The 20,215-nt window shown below is 44.3% G+C and overlaps 1 protein-coding gene across 4 annotated transcripts in view; it reads right to left on the reverse strand.

Annotated features, from left to right (window-relative positions):
* The window catches only part of LOC117352584 (ER degradation-enhancing alpha-mannosidase-like protein 2), an 82,062-nt gene that overhangs the window by 36,387 nt on the left and 25,460 nt on the right, over positions 1 to 20,215 (reverse strand). For all 4 annotated transcript variants that reach the window (XM_033929122.1, XM_033929124.1, XM_033929121.1 and 1 more), the window contains exon 6: positions 5,319 to 5,444. In XM_033929122.1, the coding sequence (XP_033785013.1) occupies positions 5,319 to 5,444 (126 nt within the window). The remainder of the gene's footprint in view (positions 1 to 5,318; positions 5,445 to 20,215) is intronic.

A 20,215-nucleotide genomic window follows, 5' to 3' on the forward strand; every position in this document is an offset into this window, starting at 1 on the left:
TCTTCAACAAAAAACATCCAAACATCCACCCAGCACTACCAACAATCATACACAAAATTGGAGAAAAGACCTCAGTGTCTAACAGGGGTACCAAAAATAACTTCCCATTTAGACAAACATATCTCAAAATACTGAGATTGAGACAGGCAGACACATCCTTGGTCAAAAAACTCCACGATAAGTGAAAAAATACATTTCTTATTACCACTGTCTTTTAAGTATATCAAAATAACATCACACTTATCTAAAAAGAATTCATAGTACTGGGCTGTAGAAGCAGGAAAAAACACGCATGAGCAAAAACGGCTATTCACTCTTCACCGCTTGCACGCTATCGCCACAATTTCCAACATGGTTCCCTGTTTCGCAATGCCCTGATGAAGCTTGTTTGCAAAACAGGGAGTCCTGTTGGAAATTGTGGCGATAGCGTGCAAGCGGTAAAGAGTGAATAGCCTTTTTTGCTCATGCTCCACTATGTGGGTTTTTTCCTGCTTCTACAGCCCAGTACTACGAAGACTACTATGAATTCTTTTTAGATAAGTGTGATGTTATTTCGATATACTTAGATGACAGTTGTAATAAGAAATGTATTTTTCCACTTATCTTGGAGTTTTTTGACCAAGGATGTGTCTGCCTGTCTTTTGTTAAAGATATTATATTGATATCCTTTCTTGTGTTTGGGAAATTTGCCATAGTGCCATAGTGTTGTCTCAGTGCTGTCTGTAGTGTTGTCCCGGACTGCCTTGTTCTCAGCGCACTCTCGAACCTCAGAAGAGTCAAACGAATCGCTCAAGGCTTCAATCAATTGATTGACCACTTCCTCTGGGAAGGAAACCAGCGTCCCTGAATTGGATGCCCCTCGCAATGCGCCCTCCAGCAGTAAAGGCTGGCGTCCATCCTCAAAATCACCTAGGTTGAGATATAGAGTGGAAGTCTTCTGGCTAAAGAGAGGATTCAACCACCAGACTAGGCTTTGATGAGCCCCCGTGGTCCAGGGGAGCCACCGATGCAGGGGAGGACACCACCAGGAAAGGAGCACCTCCTGGAGTGGCTGAATGTGGGCTCTCATCCAGAGGACAACACCTATGGTCGCAACCATTTTCTCTAGCTCCTGCAAGTATTGCCAAGCTTTGGGAGCGGGCATGCAAAGAGGAGCTCGGATCTGTTTGAGAAGCTTTTCCTTGCGTGCCTCCGGAAGAAATCTTTTGTTCACGCCCGTGGCGAAATGGATCCCCAGATACTCAAACTCTTGCATCGGAATGAGGTGACTTTTTTGGAAGTTGATCACCTAGCCCATCCTTTGCAGCAATTCTTAAGAATTTAAATGTCTGTGTTATATCTCTAATTTTCCTCTCTGCCAACGTATATATATTCAAGTCTTCAAGACTCTTCTCATACATCCAGCACAGACTCCACATCATTTTGGCTGCTTTACTCTAAAAGTCCATTGAGATTTTTAGCAAGATATGACCCCTAAAACGGAATGCAGTACCTCAATATGACCCCCAAAACTGAATACAGTAACTCAATATTCCCTCACTCTGAGACAATTTAAATGGTATACAAAGAGCACAGCATTATTGAGAAACAGCTATACTTTTACCCAAATAAAGGGTGAGCAATATAACTATGAAATTGGCCATTTTGAAAAGCATTGCTCTATCTGTGGAAATGCCTTTTATTATTGATTGCAGTATATGGGCCTTTATTCCCAGTTTTCTCCTTCCCCCTAAATTCCATCCTCTTATATTTTATATACCACTAAGTGGTTTACATTCAAGTACTCAAGCATTTTTTCTTGTCTGTCACTAAACTAAACTAAACTAAACTAAACCTTAAGTTTATATACCGCATCATCTCCACGGGAGTGGAGCTCGACACAGTTTACAAAGCTAAAAATATAGGAAGAAAGAGGGGAAAGATTTACAAAGGGATATATAAAGAGGGGATGTGGTGGGGGGTGAATCGGACATCGGGGGGGGGCATCAGGCTTTCAGGGTGGGGACAGGACTTCAAGGGGGAGAGGAGAGTCGGGGCGGGCGAAAGGAGAGTCAGACGGCGATGGGAGAGTCGGGCTTGCTGCGCGGTATACGGGTGTGTGCGGTATATAAAAATTTCTGTACATAAATTTGTGTTTTTCGCGCCCTATACCCGTGTGCGCGTTTTACACGGGTGCGCGTTATCTACGTGAAAATACGGTACTTGTAGTGATACCGTACATAGTGATGCTGCCATCTAGTGTTTTAAAAGCAAACTGCAAATCTGTATCTGATCTGTACGGTATGTGGAGGATGCTGTTTTCTAACAGATTTGAAAGCTGATTTCAAGTTCAAACTTTACAAGTGTACATTTACCGTGTTACAGACACATTTCCAAAAACGTTAGCTTGCCATGTAAAAGGTAAATAAAAATTGGCATGCAAATCCTTTAAACCAGATTGTTAACTGTAAAATCAAAAATCTGGTTTAAAGGATTTGCATGCAAATTTTTATTTACCTTTTACATGGCAAGCTAACGTTTTTCTCTCCATACTGTTAAGATGGTAACCGCCCATCCCCCTGATTCTCTTATGCCATTTTGATTCCCCCCTCTGTATCATTTTAAAAGATCATCCCCCCACCCCAACCCAGGATACCCTAGTGCCATTTTTTATTCTTTTACCCTTAGGCATGGCCACAAAAAGAAAAAGCTACTCTGTGGAGTACAAGAGGAGAATCGTGGAAGAATCTTGGGGCCAAAATCTTGCTGCTTTCTGCAAAGAAAAAATGTTGAATATACGATTGCTCCGCAAGTGGCGAGCAGAGTATGGTAAACTAGTTGAACAAGTGGAAAAGGGAAATTCTAACAAACGCAAGTGTGGATCAGGTCGGAAACCAATATTTTCTGAGCTGGAAGATCTGATCTGTGAATGGGTTGTTGACAGGAGAACAAAGGCTTTGGTTGTGAATAGGGCTCATATTCAAGAATTCGCCCTTGCAATGGCGCCACAGTTTAACATAGCCTCTGAAAATTTCAAAGCATCACAACACTGGCTGGATAATTTCCTTCAGAGAAGTGAATTGTCTTTAAGAAGATCCACGACATTGTTTAGGCTGGAAGATGCTCAAGTGATTAAGCGAGCACTTGCATTCAAGTCCTTTATTGATGAGATTGACTTCTCTAAATACAAGCTTTCCAACATGATTGCTATGGATGAAACTGCAGTGTTTATGGGCCAATCATCTCAAACAACAATTGAACAGCGGGGTGCCTCCTCAGTCTATATTCCCTCCACTGCTTATGAAAGTGCACGTGTAACCTGTATTTTGGCAATTCGTCTGGATGGCACTAAAGTCCTACCTCTAATAATTTCTAAGGGCAAGAAGGAAAAGATTGAATGTGTTTCAGGAATTTTTGTCCTTGAAACTGAAAAAGCCTGGGCCACACAAGCTGTTATAAGAAAGTGGGTAGATTTAATGCTGCCACTTGTTATGCGAGGAGGTCAAAGAGGTCTGCTAGTCTGGGATGCAGCTAGCACTCACCGTGCTAAAGATATGAAGTCATTTCTTCATGAAAGAAAAATAGATCAAATAATGATTCCTGCGGGAATGACAGCCTTTCTCCAGACCCTTGATATTGCAAACAACAAGCCATTCAAGGACAATCTGCGCATGGAAATTAATGACTACATTGAAAATAGAATGGAGAGAAATCAGCGTGGAAACTTTGTGAAACCTAAACTGCAAGAGGTTGTGACTTGGGTGAAGAATTCATGGGATAAAATCACTAACAGTTGCATTGAACATGCATTACGAGCAGGCTACCTTGATAAGAAGTACTCATTTGAGGACACTGCTATTGCTAAACATGAGAGATTTGGTCCACTGATTGTGAAAGAAATGGAGTCCCAAGTAATTGACCTGGAACCTCAGGGTGTGAGTTATTATGATGATGTTCCAGAAGATGATGACTTGATTGTCATTGATTAAATGTGTAAATGTATCATACTGTAAACTGTTATACAGTAAATGTTTTTCTGGTTTGTGATACAGTTTTTTCTGGTTTGTGATACAACTTTTCTGGTTTGTGATGACCTGTACCATATACAGGTAATAAATGTCTTTTTTTCAGCAATAAATGTGTACTGTATTCTTCTTCATGGAAAAATAAGACATCCCCCTGAAAATAAGACCTTGTGCATATTTTGGAGTTTTAAAAAATATAAGACAGTGTCATATATTCGGGGAAACAGGGTATGTCATGGTGCACTACGTTGAAAGCCGCAAAGAGATCGAACTGTAGAAGAACGGCAAATTTGTTTCGAGCGTGTAGTTGTTGCACCTTTGAAATTAAGGAAACTAGGAGGGACTCGGTTCTGAAATTGGGTCTAAATCCGTATTGGAAGTGTTGGAGAATGGAGAATCTCTCTAGGTAAAAGGAGAGCTGAGTAGCGACTATGGTCTCTAGAAGTTTTGTTAAAAGAGGGATGTTAGCTATGGGGCGGTAGTTCGATGGTAAGGAGGGGTCTAGATCGGCTTTTTTCAGAAGAGGGGATAAGGCAATGTGCCCCATTTCTGTGGAGAACAGGCCCGATAGTAAAGCTTTATTTATAAGGTTAGTAAGGGAAGAGATGGCCTGCGCAGGGATGTTTTCGTAGAGGTAGGATGGGAAAGGATCTAGGATGCACTTGCAGGATTTGAGTTTGAGGCAAAGTTTGGAGATCTGGGGCTCGGATATGAGTTTGAAAGTAGTCCATGATCTGTCAGCAGGGATAGGGGCGGAGTCCTTCGGAGGAAGAGAGTTGTAAGAGATAGCTGGGGGGAATGAGCTCTTTATGGTAGTGATCTTATCATTGAAGAATTTGGCTAGGTCATTTGGAGAAGGGAGGGGGGTGGGGGAGGATTCGTTTTTAAAGAAGTTAGGTTTCGCCAGATGTGGAACAGTGTACTGATTTGATTTTTTGACCTGGAGATTTTGTCCCCATAGAAATTCTTCCTAGCGAAAGCTCACACTCTATCTAATATACCTGGGGCAAGGGGGGATTGAGTGACTTGCCCAGGGTCACAAGGAGCAGCATGGGTTTTGAACCCACAATCTCGGGGTACTGAGGCTGTAGCTCTAGCCACTGTGCCACATTCCCCTGTTTCCTATTTCTCATCCCTTTGTATCTCCTCCTTTCCCTTGTATAATGCCTTCACTGAAGGTAAACACACACTCTTGTTTTTATGGCACAGGGAAGCATATCTGAATTTAGTTTATTGCAATTATTCGGGCCCCTTATGTGGTACAGCACTCTTAGCTAGAAGCAGAAGCCAGAGGATTCAAGAAATTTTGCTAACCTGGAAGAAGTTTCCGTGCTGCTTCCTCTGCCATTCTCAGGAGGGGACCAGAGCATGGCCAGCCCTTCTCCACTTCCAGGCCGGCTCTCTTGGTCAGCAGATGAGCAGACAGGAGACCTCCTACCACTGAAGAAACACAGCAGTAAATACAGGACTGTTAGCTGTTTAAGTATCCTAAGGCATTTGTGTTAGAGGTGATGTACACAAAACATGTTAAACCTCTTGTGCATGATTGGGTCTAGAGCTATTACTATGTAATCTTTTGTTTATGTCACTAGAAACTAGTGTTATCTAGGGTGCACATTTGTTAAAAGCCTATTTTTCAGGAAAAACAAAAAATTCAGAGCATTGAGTGTAATATACAAACATTTTTGGACCAATATAGTGAATTACATAGAAATACAGAAAAATGAAGGCAGAAAAAGATCATATGGCCTATCTAGTCTGCCTATGCATGCCATCTATTATCCCTTTCTCTCCCTCGGTGACCCAATGTACTTGTCTCAAGCTTTCTTGAATTCAGATACACTTTTTGTCTCCACCGGGAAGATGGTCCATGCATTCACCACTCCATGAAAAAGTATTTTCTGAGGTCTATATCCCCTCTCTCTTTCATCCTATGCCCCTCATTCCAGAGTTTCTTTTCAACTGAAAGAGATCCACCTCATGTGCATTTATGCCACATAGATATTTAAACATCTCTATCATATCTCCTCTCTCTTGCCTTTTCTCCAAATTATACATGTTGAGATCTTTATGCTTTGATGAAAGCCACCAAACATTTCAGTAGCCATCCTCTGGACCAATTTCATTCTGTTATGGCCTCCAGAATTATACTCAATTTTCTAAATGAGGTCTCACCAGAGTCATACAGAGGCATCATTACCTTCTTTTTCCTACTGGCCATTCCTCTCCTCATTCTCCCAAGAATCCTTCTAGCTTTCATTATCACTTTTTCTACGTGTTTGGCCATCTTAAGATCATCACATACAATCACACCCAAGTCCCACTCCTCTTTTGTATACAAAAGTTCTTCATCTCTTAGACTATAAGACTGGCCTTCATTACCAAGGTGAATATTTCTCTAAATCCTAATTAATATTATTTGATATGATATGGATCAATGGAATGATAAAAACATTAAGCCAGGCTTCAACAAATTTTTATTTAGGAGCCAGGCCAAAAGCCAGCGGATGAGAACTTGCTTATTTCTCCTTCTCATCTCCTCCAGCTCCCACTCCATCCAAAATATTGTTCCCAGTGAAGTTTGAATGGAGGGATCCCTGTACTGAATCCTTAAGGATTCCAAAATCCGCAGAGAAGCTTATGATGGTCCTGCTGAATTACCCTGCTCTACTACCAGAAAACAGAAGGAGAAATTAGGTTCTTACCTGCTAATTTACTTTCTTTTAGCTTCTCCAGACCAGTAGAGGTTAACTTTACGAATGGGTATATATCTAATCATGACCAGCAGGTGGAGACTGAAAACAAAACTTTGGGACAGTATATACTATCCTCCCTTCTCTATTTCCCTCAGTCTGCCGAATAGCCAAGCAGAACCAAGAACTGGAAAACAGGAAGAAAACAATACTCCGAACAGGAGTAACAAATAACATACCCAAATGCTGTTGGAAAATGCAGAGGAGAAATACCCGAAGGAAAATGTCCCCACAGCTCGCCAGCTAAGCCAGCCGAGCCACAGCCGCTGTTCTTTAATTCTCCCCGGCCCTAGAAAAATACTAGAACCCGCAGCAAAAAACAAAAACTGCCCGCGAAAACAGCCCCAACAACAACAACAACAGACAGGGTGGGGACCTCTACTGGTCTGGAGAAGCTAAAAGAAAGTAAATTAGCAGGTAAGAACCTAATTTCTCCTTCTTTAGCACTCTCCAGACCAGTAGAGGTTAACTTTACGAATGGGACGTACCAAAGCAGTCCCTCTCACGGGCGGGACCCCCGAAGGGCCGATACCAGAACACGCTCACCGAACACCGCGTCCCGACGCGCCTGAACATCTACCCGATAATGTCTAACAAATGAATGCAAGGAGGACCAAACCGCAGCCTTACAAATATCCACCGGAGGCACGAGCGACGACTCAGCCCAAGAAGCCGCCTGACCCCGAGTGGAATGAGCCTTGAGAAACTCTGGAACAGGCTGCTGTTTCAGAAGATAAGCGGAAGCAATCGTCTCCTTGATCCAGCGCGCAATAGTAGCCTTAGAAGCGCCAGCTCCCCGACGAGGACCAGCCAGGAGGACAAAGAGATGATCGGACTTCCGGAATTCCTGGGTCCGCTGCACATAAGAGCGAAGGACCCGACCGACATCCAACTTGCGCAGCTGTCGTTGCTCAGAAGAGCCCTCCCGACCACCCAAGACCGGAAGAATCACCGATTGATTGACATGAAAAGGAGAAACAACCTTCGGCAGAAAGGAAGGAACAGGCCGCAAGACGACCCGCTCCCTAGAAAACTCCAAGAAGGAAGCCCTACAAGAGAAAGCCTGCAGCTCAGAAACACGCCTAGCAGAAGTAATGGCCACCAAAAAGACCGCCTTCAAAGTAAGGTCCTTCAAAGAACAGTCGTCCAAGGGCTCGAAAGGCGGGCGCACCAAAACAGAGAGAACCCGATTAAGATCCCAAGAGGGAACCGAGGGCCGTAGGGGAGGCCTAAGCAACTTGGCCGCCCGCAGAAACCGAATCACATCAGGAAGAGCCGATAAACGCTGACCTGACACCAACCCTCGAAAGGCCGACAGGGCCGCAAGATGAACCCGGAGAGAAGACCAAGCCAGGCCTCTATCCAGGCCATCCTGCAAGAACTCTAGAATGTTAGGCAGAGAAGCGCGAAAAGAGGTCACTCCCCGCGCCCGACACCATTCCTCAAAGAAACACCAAACCCGCACATAAGCCCGAGAGGTAGAAAGCCTCCGGGACCCCAAAAGTGTAGAGATCACCTTGTCTGAATATCCCTTCTTGCTAAGGCGACCCCTTTCAAGAGCCATGCCGTAAGACAGAAGGGAGACGGGTCGAACATGGGAATGGGACCCTGCATCAGAAGGTCGTCCGAGAGAGGCAGAGGAAGAGGAACCGCCACCAGGTGCCTCCCCAGATCCGCATACCACGGACGTCGAGGCCAATCCGGAGCCACCAGCACCACCAAACCCGGATGGTGAACAATGCGAAGAAGCACTCTGCCCACCAGCGGCCAAGGAGGGAACACATACAACAGCCCCTCCGTTGGCCAAGGCTGGACCAGAGCACCCAGACCCTCGGCCAGCCCGTCCCTGCGACGACTGAAGAAGCGGGGCACTTTGGCGTTGCCACTCGTGGCCATCAGGTCCATCAGGGGCTGCCCCCAAGCTTGCACTATCAACCGAAACGCTCCGGCGCCGAGAAACCACTCTCCTGGATCCAGGAAGTGACGACTGAGGAAGTCTGCCTGAACATTTTCTACCCCGGCTATATGAGAAGCCGAGAGGTCCAGAAGATGGGACTCCGCCCAACCCATGAGCCGAGCCGCCTCCTGCGCCCCAGGAGTGCTCTTGGTGCCCCCCTGACGATTGACATAAGCCACCGCCGTGGCAATGTCCGACAGGACTCTGACCAACTTGCCCAGCAAAAGGGAGTGGAAAGCTAACAGCGCCAGCCTGACCGCTCTGGTCTCCAACACGTTGATCGACCAGGAGGCCTCCTCCGCGGACCAGGTGCCCCGAGCTGAGTGGCCCATAAACTGAGCCCCCCAACCGAGGAGACTCGCATCCGTAAGGAGCACCGTCCACTGCGGGAGATCCAGACCCACCCCCTGAACCAGGTGAGGGGTCCGGAGCCACCAGCGCAGACTGCAGCGCGCCAAGCCTCGCAGGGGAACCGGAACATCCAAATCTTGCCTCCGGGGAGACCACCTCCGGAGCAGAGCATACTGAAGAGGACGCATGTGGGCCCGCGCCCACCTCACCACGTCCAGGGACGCCGCCATTGACCCCAGGACTTGGAGGAAATCTCGCGCCCGAGAACCCCGGGACGCCAAAAGCAGGCGAATCTGAGATTGCAATTTGCTCACCCGGGCCTCTGGAAGGAAGACCTTCCCCAAGGAGGTGTCGAACATAACCCCAAGGCACTCCAGACGCTGAGCCGGGACCAACCGACTCTTGGAAAGGTTGACCACCCAGCCCAGCGACCGGAGAAACACCACCACCCGAGCCGTAACCCGGGAGCTCTCCTGCAACGACTTTGCCCGAATCAACCAGTCGTCCAGGTAGGGGTGAACCAGGATGCCCACCGACCGCAAGGCTGCCGCGACGACCACCATTACCGTGGTGAGCGTCCGAGGAGCCGTGGCCAGACCAAAGGGAAGCGCACAGAACTGAAAGTGCCGCCCCAAGATCGCAAAGCGAAGGAAGCGCTGATGAGAGGTCCGAATTGGAACCTGCAAGAAGGCCTCCGTCAGATCGAGAGACGTAAGAAACTCCCCCGGCTGAACCGCCAGAAAGACCGACCGCAGCGTTTCCATGCGGAAAGACGGAATCTTGAGAGCTCTGTTGACCCCTTTCAAATCCAGGATGGGCCGAAAGGTCCCCTCCTTTATGGCCACCACAAAATAAATGGAGTACCTGCCGGTGCCCCACTCCGTAGGGGGCACCGGCACCACTGCCTCGAGATCTAGCAAACGCTGAAGGGTTTGACGAAAAACCTGCGTCTTCCATGGAGTCTGACATGGAGAAGCGAGGAAAAGGTCCGGCAGAGAGCGGGTAAACTCCAGAGCGTAACCGTCCCGCACCACCTCAAGGACCCACTGATCGGACGCGATCTCGGCCCATTTGGGGAAAAAATTGCGCAGCCGGGCCCCCACCGGAACCAAAGGGGGCGCCGGCAAGGAGTCATTGCGCAGGACGGGAAGCGGGGGAACCGGCGGAGGGATTCCCTGCCCCCCGACGGGCCCCCCGAAAGGGCTGCATGCGCTGGAAGAACCGACCCCGGGAAAAACCCTGAGCCGGGAAAGAAGCAGCCCCACGCCCCGGGCGTTACTTGCGAAATTCCCGCAAACGCCCCCGGGCAGCCCCACACCCAGACGCAGGGCGGGCACGGTCCTCAGGCAGACGGGGCACCTTCGAGTCCGTCAGAGTCTGAATCAACTCATCTAATTCCTCTCCAAACAAAAAGACCCCCTAAAGGGAACTTTAGTAAACTTAGCTTTGGACGCAGAATCCGCCGCCCAAGCGCGCAGCCACAAAACACGCCGCGCGGCCACGCCATAGACTTAGCCGAAATCCGCACCAAGTCATAAAGAGCAGCTGAGAGGAACGAGGCAGCCATCGCAATCTTCGCTACCTCCTGATCCACTAGAGACCAGTCATCAGACTCTCGATCCAGGACACGCTCAGCCCACCGAAACACGGCGCGAGCGACTAGCTCCCCACAAATAGCCGCCTGGACCCCAAAGGCAGAAACATCAAAATCATACTTAAGAAGTGTCTCTAACGCACGCTCCTCCGAGACCCTAAGAGCAGAACCGTCCATAACAGGCACGGTATGCCGCTTAGGAAGTGCCGAGACCACCGCGTTCCCCATTGGCGAAATTAAGGTAGCCCCACCTCCCTCCGGGACGGGATACCCAAGAGCCAAGGCGCACACCAAACGAAACTGCGCCCATAGGCCACTGCGCCAACACAAAATCCCGCAAATCCTGACGCACAGGAAAAAAGCGGGAAACAGGACAGACCCCCTGAAGCAGAGGGGCCCCCATACGCGGGGTCTCCGGCGGCGACACTGCAAAAATGCCGCACCAAGGAGACCTGCTACACAGGTCTAAAAGCTCATCCCTCTGAATAAAAAGCGCACCACGGACGCATCTGCTCTGGAAGACGGGAAACCCGCCGCCCCGCTGCCAACAGGCGTCCCCTCTAGAGGATCCTGGAAGCCCGCCAAAGCAGCCAGGTCCTCAACCAGGCCAACACGCTCCTCCGCCCACCAATTCGCAATCCAAGCCCCCCCGCGGGCGCTTGGATGAGGGAGGAGGAAGAGGGGACGCCAAACGAAAAGAGGGAGGCAAAGCCATAGGGGGCGCGGAGGGAAACCCCCCCCAAAACCCCCCAGGCGCACGTGGGACCCCCAAAAGTCCGCACAAAGAAAGAAAATAAATTGGGGGCAAAAAAACCCCTGGGGGTCCCCAGGGACTCCCTGCCCCAGCAGGGGTCCATGCTGAAACCTGCCCCTGTGTTCGCCATACAGGGGGAAGGTCACCTGAGGTTGCAGACAAAATGGAGGGGCCAGACAAAGAAAATGGCGAAGTTCCCGCCAAAAATGCTCCCTCCATGGCCTGTAGCGGCTGAGAAGACTGAACAGTCTCAGCCGCTAAAACAGGCAAGTCGGCATCAGCTGTCAAAAAATCAGCTGAGAGGGAATCCTTCGGGGAATCCCTCCGTGGGCGGTTGTGGAAGACCGGGCTTCCCCACTGCTCCAAGCCGACTCGCGAGGCACCATCGGCGGGGAGCTCTGGGCGCCTGCAGCCGCTGCCGACGGAGCTCCACCACCTCACCGACCCAAACCGCCGAGTTCAGGCCGGCCGCGAGTGCCTCGCGGCTGGACTAAAATTGTGGCCTGCTCCCCCGGAGAAGGGCACAATTGCTCCATACGCGACCTAGCTATAAAAAAGTGCTGGTTACATGAAAAAATACAGTAAAATACAGTTTTCTTAAAGGGAAACAACCCTCCAGACCAGCACTACCTCAGGATTTTTTTTTTTTTTTTTTTTTTTTTTTTTTACAGAACAGACTCCACAGGCTCTCGAAGCAATATGCCTTGCTTGACTTAGGGGGCAAGGCTTACTGCTGAGGCTCCTCTAAAAAAATGTGGGGAGGTGGAGGAAGTGGGGGGAGGGACCCCGCTCGTGACCCGCCGGGTTTGACACCCCCGAGGTCGGACGAACCCCCAAACAGGGCCCGACCAAGCTCCGTCCGGCCAAAAACAGGGACAATAAACCCCTAAACAAATTCCAACAGCCCTACCAAGAGAGATGGGTACAGATCACTCAACACCTGCTGGAGACTGAAAGAAGACTGAGGGAAATAGAGAAGGGAGGATAGTATATACTGTCCCAAAGTTTTGTTTTCAGTCTCCACCTGCTGGTCATGATTAGATATATACCCATTCGTAAAGTTAACCTCTACTGGTCTGGAGAGTGCTAAAGAATGGCCATTTTCTCAGTGGAGGAGGGTAAATAGTGGTGTGTCGCAGGGATCTGTGCTGGGACCAGTGCTATTTTAACTTATTTAGAAATGATTTAGAAATTGGCATTACGAGTGAGGTGATTACATTTGCAGATGACACTAAATTGTTCAAAGTTGTTAAAAAGGATGCAGACTGTGAAAAACTGCAGGAAGACCTTAGGAAATTAGAAGACTGGGCGTCCACATGGCAGATGAAATGTAATATAGATAAATGCAAAGTGCTGCACATTGGGAAGAATAATCCAAATCATAGTTATTGGATGGGGGTCAACACTCAAGAAAAGGATTTGGGCATCATTGTAGACAATACGCTGAAGCCTTCTGTCCAATGTGTGGTGGCCAATAAGGCAAACAGGGTGCTAGGAATTATTAGAAAAGGAGTGGGAGTGTGTAGGAATGTGTGGTGCAGTGGTTATAGCTACAGCCTCAGCACCCTGAGGTTGTGAGTTCACACTGCTCCTTGTAACCCTGGGCAAGTCACTTAATCCCCTCATTGCCCCAGGTATACTAGCTAGAGTTTGAGCCCACCGGGACAGATAGGGAAATATGATAAAGTACCTGAATGTAAACCACTTAGGATATAAGTGGTAGATAAATAAATAAATGGTTAACAAGACTAAGGGCCTGTTTTACAAAGCTGCGCAGTAACGGCCCCGAAGCCCATAGAGATTTAAAGGGTTTTGGGGCTGTTGCCGCGCGGCTTTGTAGAACAGGCTGTAAATGTTATAATGCCTCTGTATCGTTCAATGGTGCGACCTCACCTTGAGTATTGCATTCAGTTCTGATCTCCTTATCTCAAAAAAGATATAGCGGAACTAGAAAAAGTTCAAAGAGCGAACAAGATGATAAAGGGGATGGAACTCCTCTCGTATGAGAAAAGACGAGACATTAGGGCTCTTCAGCTTGGAAAAGAGATGGCTGAGGGGAGAAATGATTGAAGTCTACAAAATCCTGAGTGGTTTAGAATTTTTTTATTACACCAAGATTTACAAAGACTAGGGGACACTCGAAGTTACAGATAATACTTTTAAAACCAATAGGAGGAAATATTTTTTCACTCGGAGAATAGTTAAGCTCTGGAACGTGTTACCAGAAGATGTGGTAAGACCAGTTAATGTAGCTGGTTTTAAAAAAGGTTACACTTTTCCCAATTTTAATACACATGTGGATTTGGGGTGGGGGGGGGTTTCTTGGTTTTCCATTAAGAATATTTATATAAATGTCATGATATTATTTTCAGGTGGTATATATTAGTTGTATATGAATATGGGAGGGGGTGGGGGTTAAATCTTATTGGTGTATGATATTGAAGATTTTTCAAGTGATGTTGTATTATAATTGTTTGATATTTACTGTACACTTGATGTAAGTTATAAAATGAATAAAGAATTAAAAAAAAAAAAAAAGGTTTGGTCAAGTTCCTGGAAGAAAATCCATAGTCTGCTGTTGAGAAAGACGTAAGACAGTAGCATGGAATGCTGCTACTACTATTTGGGTTTTTGCCAGGTACTTGTGACTTAGATTGGCCTCCGCAAAGACGTGATACTGGGCTAGATGGACCATTGGTTTGACCCAGTAAGGCTATTCTTATGTTCTTATGTAATCCATGCCATTAACTCCTGTTCTTGCTCTGCCCATTGCTTCTTGCGCTTGCTGACCTACATAACTTCCCTCTGAGTATAGCCTTCAGGGTGTCCCAGAGTATGTGCATGGGTGTATCCTCATTTACATTCAGCTCAAGATATTTAGATCTGCTGTATGATCCCTCATTGTACAGAACTTCATTCACACATCAGCTCCATCCATACAAGAACACAGACTGACCAAGATATAGCCTGAACCCCTGCCCTAACAACTACCTGAGCTATCATCTAAGAACATAAGAGTTGCCAAACTGGAACAGCCCGAAGGTCCACCAAGCCCAGTATCGTTTCCAACAGTGGTCAATCCAGGTCACAAGTACCTGCTAAGATCCCAAAAGAGTAAAAGATTTTATACTGCTCATCCTAAGAATAAGCAGTGGATTTCTCCAAGTCCATCTTACAAAAAGAACATAAGAATAGCCTTTTCTGGGTCAGACTAATGGTCCATCTAGCCAAGTATCCCGTCTTTACAAAGGCCAATCCAAGTCACAAGTACCTGGCAAAAACCCAAATAGTAGCAGCATTCAATGCCACCAATCCAGGGCAAGTAATGGCTTTCTCCATGTCTGGCTCAATAGCAAACTATGGACTTTACCTCCAGGAACTTGTCCAAACCCTTTTTTAAATCAGCTACATTAACCACTCTTCTCTTACCACATCCTCTGGCAACGCATTCCAGAGCTTAACTATTCTCTGAGTGAAAAAATATTTCCTCCTATTGGTTTTAAAAGTTGCTATGCAACTTCATCAAGTGTCCCCTAGTCTTTGTAAATCTTGGTACAGTAAAAAATTGATCCACTTATACATTCTACACCACCAAGGATTCTATAGACTTCAATTATATCTCCCCTCAGCCGTCTCTTTTCCAAGCTGAAGAGCTCTAACCTCCTTAGTCTTTCATAACATAACATCTTTATTTGTATATCGCAATAGCTTTCAGTTCTCCGTGGTTCACAATTCTAAGAGGCTGAGACATACTCAGGAGATACAAGATATAAAATTATCAAATAGTACAGATCTTCTCCTATAGAAATTTATTGAATAAAGATGCTTTCAGAGTATTTTTTAAAATGCTGATATGAGGTAGCACTAACTATTAACTTTGTCCCTAACTGCTGCTTGAAAGGAAAATAATCTGTCAAAATATCTTTTATATCAACAGTATTTATGGAAGGAAATGCAAAAAATGTCAGAAGTCAATGGGAGTGTTTTGAAATGGCAAATAAAAAATGATCAATCAGATAGTTTGCTGTAAGACCGAATAGTACCTTATAACATAATAGTCCAAATTTAAAGATATCCCTGGGTTCAACAGATAGCCAGTGCAACCTGCAATATAAAGGAGTGAAATGATCTGACTTTTTTAGGTTAAAAATTAACCTTACTGAACTATTTTGAATCAATCGTAATCTATAAAGATTTTTTTGGAGACCTGCGTAATACAGAATATTATAATAATCAAGGATACTAAGGATTAAGGACTGCACTAATAATCTAAAAGAGGAGGAATTGAAATAAGAGACTGCATCAACCCAAATACCCAAATCCTAGCCTAAATGAAGTACAAACACAAACAATACCCTATTTCCAAATGTGCCAACTTTAATATTCCAACTTTTGAAGATCTTAAAATTTTTTTTACAAAATATCAATATAAAGGGTACAGACATTAACACAATTTCCCCACTTCTATTAAAACGACATTTCTCTTTTTTTGGTCCTTTTATTCAGAGAATGATAGAATCTAGTCTAATAACAGGACACATACCAAAAGAATGGAAAGAAGCTATCATCCGACCAATCATAAAAAAACTCAAAATAAACAACTGCAATTGAATCGAATTACCGACCCATAGCCAATCTTCCATTCCTTGCCAAATTAATAGAAAAGGTTGTTTTTACTCAGATAACAAACTTTATTGAAAAAACTCACACCCTTCATCCCAATCAGACAGGTTTTAGATCAAATCACTCAACTGAACATTCTATGATAGGGCTCACAACTAATATACAGCATCACTTAGATCATCATAAATCTGTTCATCTGATTTCACTTGATTTATCTGTGGCATTTGATACTATAGATCATCTTCAATTGGCATTTCCGACCAGTACTAAATTGGTTTAAAGCATACTTTCAAGATCGATTAGTCAAGGTCATTTTCAATAATTCAACATCTAACAACTTCACCAATTCCTTTGGGATTCCACAAGGTTCAATTCTTTCCCCGCTTTTATTCAATCTTTTTATCACCTTTTTTAACCCTCAGTCAGTCTATTGGATTTTCCTCATTTGCATACGCAGATGATATCCAACTTCTGTACCCTCTAAATTCAGAAGACCCAAAGGAGATAATATCTATTAATAACAAGTTAAAACAAATAAGCCAATGGCTTAAGGACAATATGTTGGCCTTGAACACATCAAAATCTTCCGTAATTTTTTTCCCATGGAAAAAGGATCTAAAAAAATTTTCATCTTAGATACTCCAAATAGTAACTACAACAAAAATATTGGGAGTAACATTGGACCAGGAACTCTCTTATCATAATCAAATTAGTTCAGTAGTTAAAAATTGCTTTTATAAATTACGTCTCATCAGATCATTATCAAAAGTTCTAAAACCTGAAGCTCTTATTCATTCATTAATCATTTCCAGGTTAGATTATTGCAATACTTTATACCATGGCATAACCAATAAAGAAATAAGAAAGTTACAGATAATACAAAATACAGCAATAAAAATTATTACAAGATCAAAAAAAATATGACCACGTTACACCACTTTTACAAGCTGCACATTGGCTACCAATTACACATAGAATAACTTTTAAAATCATATTGCTTACCTTTAAAATTCAACAATCACACGCGCTAATATTTTTGGATCAACTTTTGATACCGTACTCTCCATTTAGGGCTCTCAGATCAATATAACAAAATTTACTAACTATTCCTTCTCCAGAGATCTACCATTTTCTCAGTCATAGCTCCTCAGCTATGCAACAACTTACCACTGTACCTACATAATGAACCATCCTCAGAAAAATTCAAGTGCTCCTTAAAAAGCTTTCTGTTTAAGGATGCATTCAATACATAGACAGCTTAACCTCCCAAATATAAAATCTTCAGATCCTAATGGATTTTATGTGATCCCATCCTATATGTTCCTCCCTAAATGTTTCATTTTTTTAAATTAAATACTGTAGTCCATCCTATTTACCCTTTTTGTATCAGTTTGTATTAGAACTTATATGATCTGTATGTAATATCATATTTTGTCCACCCTTTCTTTTATTTTTTATGCATTGGAAAATTGTTATACGCATTGAAATATATGATACTGCGTAGATAACAAATCTTATTAAACTTGAAACTTGATGGTACGTAGCTTTTCTAGTGCCGCTATATATTTTTTGGGATAAGGAGACCAGAACTGAATGCAATACTCAAGATGAGGTCGCACCATTGAGCGATATAACATTCTTAGTCTTATTTACCATCCCTTTTCTAATAATTCCTAGCATCTTGTTTGCCTTCTTGGCCGCCGCCACACATTGGGCGAGAGGTTTCATTGTATTGTCCACAATGACATCCAGATTTTTTTCTCGAACGCTGTCCCTCAAGGTGGATCCTAGCATCCGATAACTATGATTTGGATTATTCTTCCCGATGTGCATCACTTTGCATTTGTCCACTTAAATTTCATCTGCCAACTGGATGTCCAGTCTTCTAATTTCCTAAGGTCTTTCTTCAGTTTTTCACAGTCCACATGCGTTTTAACAACTTGGAACAGTTTAGTGTCATCTGGAAATTAAATCACCTCACTTGTAGTTCCAATTTCCAGATCATTTATAAATAAGTTAAATTTCCAGATCATTTATAAATAAGTTAAACAGCACCGATCCCAGTACAGATACCTGCGGCACATCACTATTTACCCTCCTCCATTGAGAAAAATGGCCATTTAACACTACCCTTTGTTTTCTGTCCAATAACCAATTCTTAATCCACAATTGATCATTGCCTCCTATCCCTTGACTCTAATTTTCTCAGGAGCTTCTCACGAGGAGCTTTGTCTAAAGCTTTCTGGACATCTAGATACACTACATAACCGGCTCGCCTTTATCCACATGTTTATTCACACCTTCAAAGAAGTCAAGCAAATTGGTGAGGCAAGACTTCCCTTGGCTGAACCCATGCTGACCCTGTCTCATTAAATCATGTTTGTCTACATGTTCCATAATTTTATTTTTGTATAATTGTTTCCACTATGTTGCCTGACACTGAGATCAAGCTTATCAATATAATTCCCCAGATCTCCCTTGGAACCCTTAAAAAAAAAAAAATAATAAAATAATCGGTGTAACATTGGCTACCCTCCAATCTTCAGGTACTACAGATGATTTTAGCGACAGGTTACAGATCACTCATGTTTGAGTTCTTTCAGCACCCTGGGGTGTACAGTAATTTATCACTCTTTAACTTATTGATTCGACTTCATATGTATTCCAGGTTCACCAACATTTCTTTCAATTCCTTCACCTTATCATCCTTGAAAACCGTCTCCAGTTCAGGAAGATTTCTTACATCTTCTTCCATAAAGACCGAAGCAAAAAATTCATTCAGTCTCTCCGCTATTGCCTTATCTTCCCTAAGTGCACCTTTTACCGTGATCATCCAGCGGTCTTATGGATTCCTTTACAGGGTTTCTGCTTTTGATGTACCTAAAAAAATTGTTACTATGAGTTTTTGCCTCTTTGGCAAGTTGCTCTTCATATTCTTGTTTAGCTTTCTTTATCAATGTTTTGCATCTAACTTGCCAGTGGCTTATGTCTCTTCTTATTTTCTTCATTGGGATCCTTTTTCCATTTTCCATTCTTTAAAGGATGGGTTTTTTTGGCTGTACACGTCACCTTTAAACCACACCGGCTCTCATTTTCTCTTCTTTCCACCTTTTTTAATACTTGGAAAACATTTGGTCTGGGTTTCCATAATGGTATTTTTAAACAACCTGGTTTACACTTCTGACCTTTGCAAAAGACCCTTTTAGTTTCTTTTTAACCATTTTCCTCATTTTATCGTAGTCACCCTTGCAAAAATTAAATGCCACTACAGTAGATTTCTTTAATGACATCACTCCAGTTATCAGCTCAAATTTGATCATGTTATGATCACCATTTCCCAGCGGACCCAACACAGTTACCTCCCCTACTAAGTCCTGCATTCCACTAAGGACTAAATCTAAAATAGCTCCCCCGCTTGTCGGTTCCTGGACCAGTTGCTCCAAGAAACAGTCATTTATGACATCTAGGAATTTTACCTCCCTGATGTAACATTTATTCAGTCAATGTTGGGGTAGTTGAAATCAATACCACAATAAGTGAAGGAAGGAGCACGATAATCACTAAATGACAAAAAGGCCTGCTCCTAGAAAATATGCAAACAGTGCTACTGGCAGATGCCAAATCATATAGATGAAAAAAGTGAAACAGAATTATTGAAAATATATATATCAGAGTGGAGAAAAAACTTCAGTTAGGCTTCATGGATTTTGAGGAAAAAACTCCACTCATACTCCAGTTCTTAATGATTCAATAGTACACTTTCAAGATTTATTCAAAATGTCACTGGTTTCAGATGAATAACACAGGCAACCTGCACCAGGGAAACACTTGAAAGGCACAAAAGTACACCACTGCCAAATCTGTACTGTAAAGTCAGGACTTATCTGTTCCCATTCAGGCGTGACCGTCCAGTGCTCCTGCAAGCGAACGCCACCTTCCAGCGCTCCCGCATGGAAATACAGCTGTCCAATATCCTAACAAGGATCATCCCTGTTTTGCTATGTAGCTGCGTCAGGAGATTGAAGTTCAAACATTCATGAAATCAGCAGGGTAAACAAAAATGTAAGAAAATGGCGCTGGCAGCCACTGACACCGAGAAAGCAAGGTTAATAGAACAGGCTCCTCCCATCTCCACCGACATGTATCCGATCAGCTGCTCAAAAAAATGCTGACTATTCT

The sequence above is a fragment of the Geotrypetes seraphini genome, chromosome 1, assembly GCF_902459505.1.
Source record: "Geotrypetes seraphini chromosome 1, aGeoSer1.1, whole genome shotgun sequence".
Taxonomy (NCBI): Eukaryota; Metazoa; Chordata; class Amphibia; order Gymnophiona; family Dermophiidae; genus Geotrypetes; species Geotrypetes seraphini.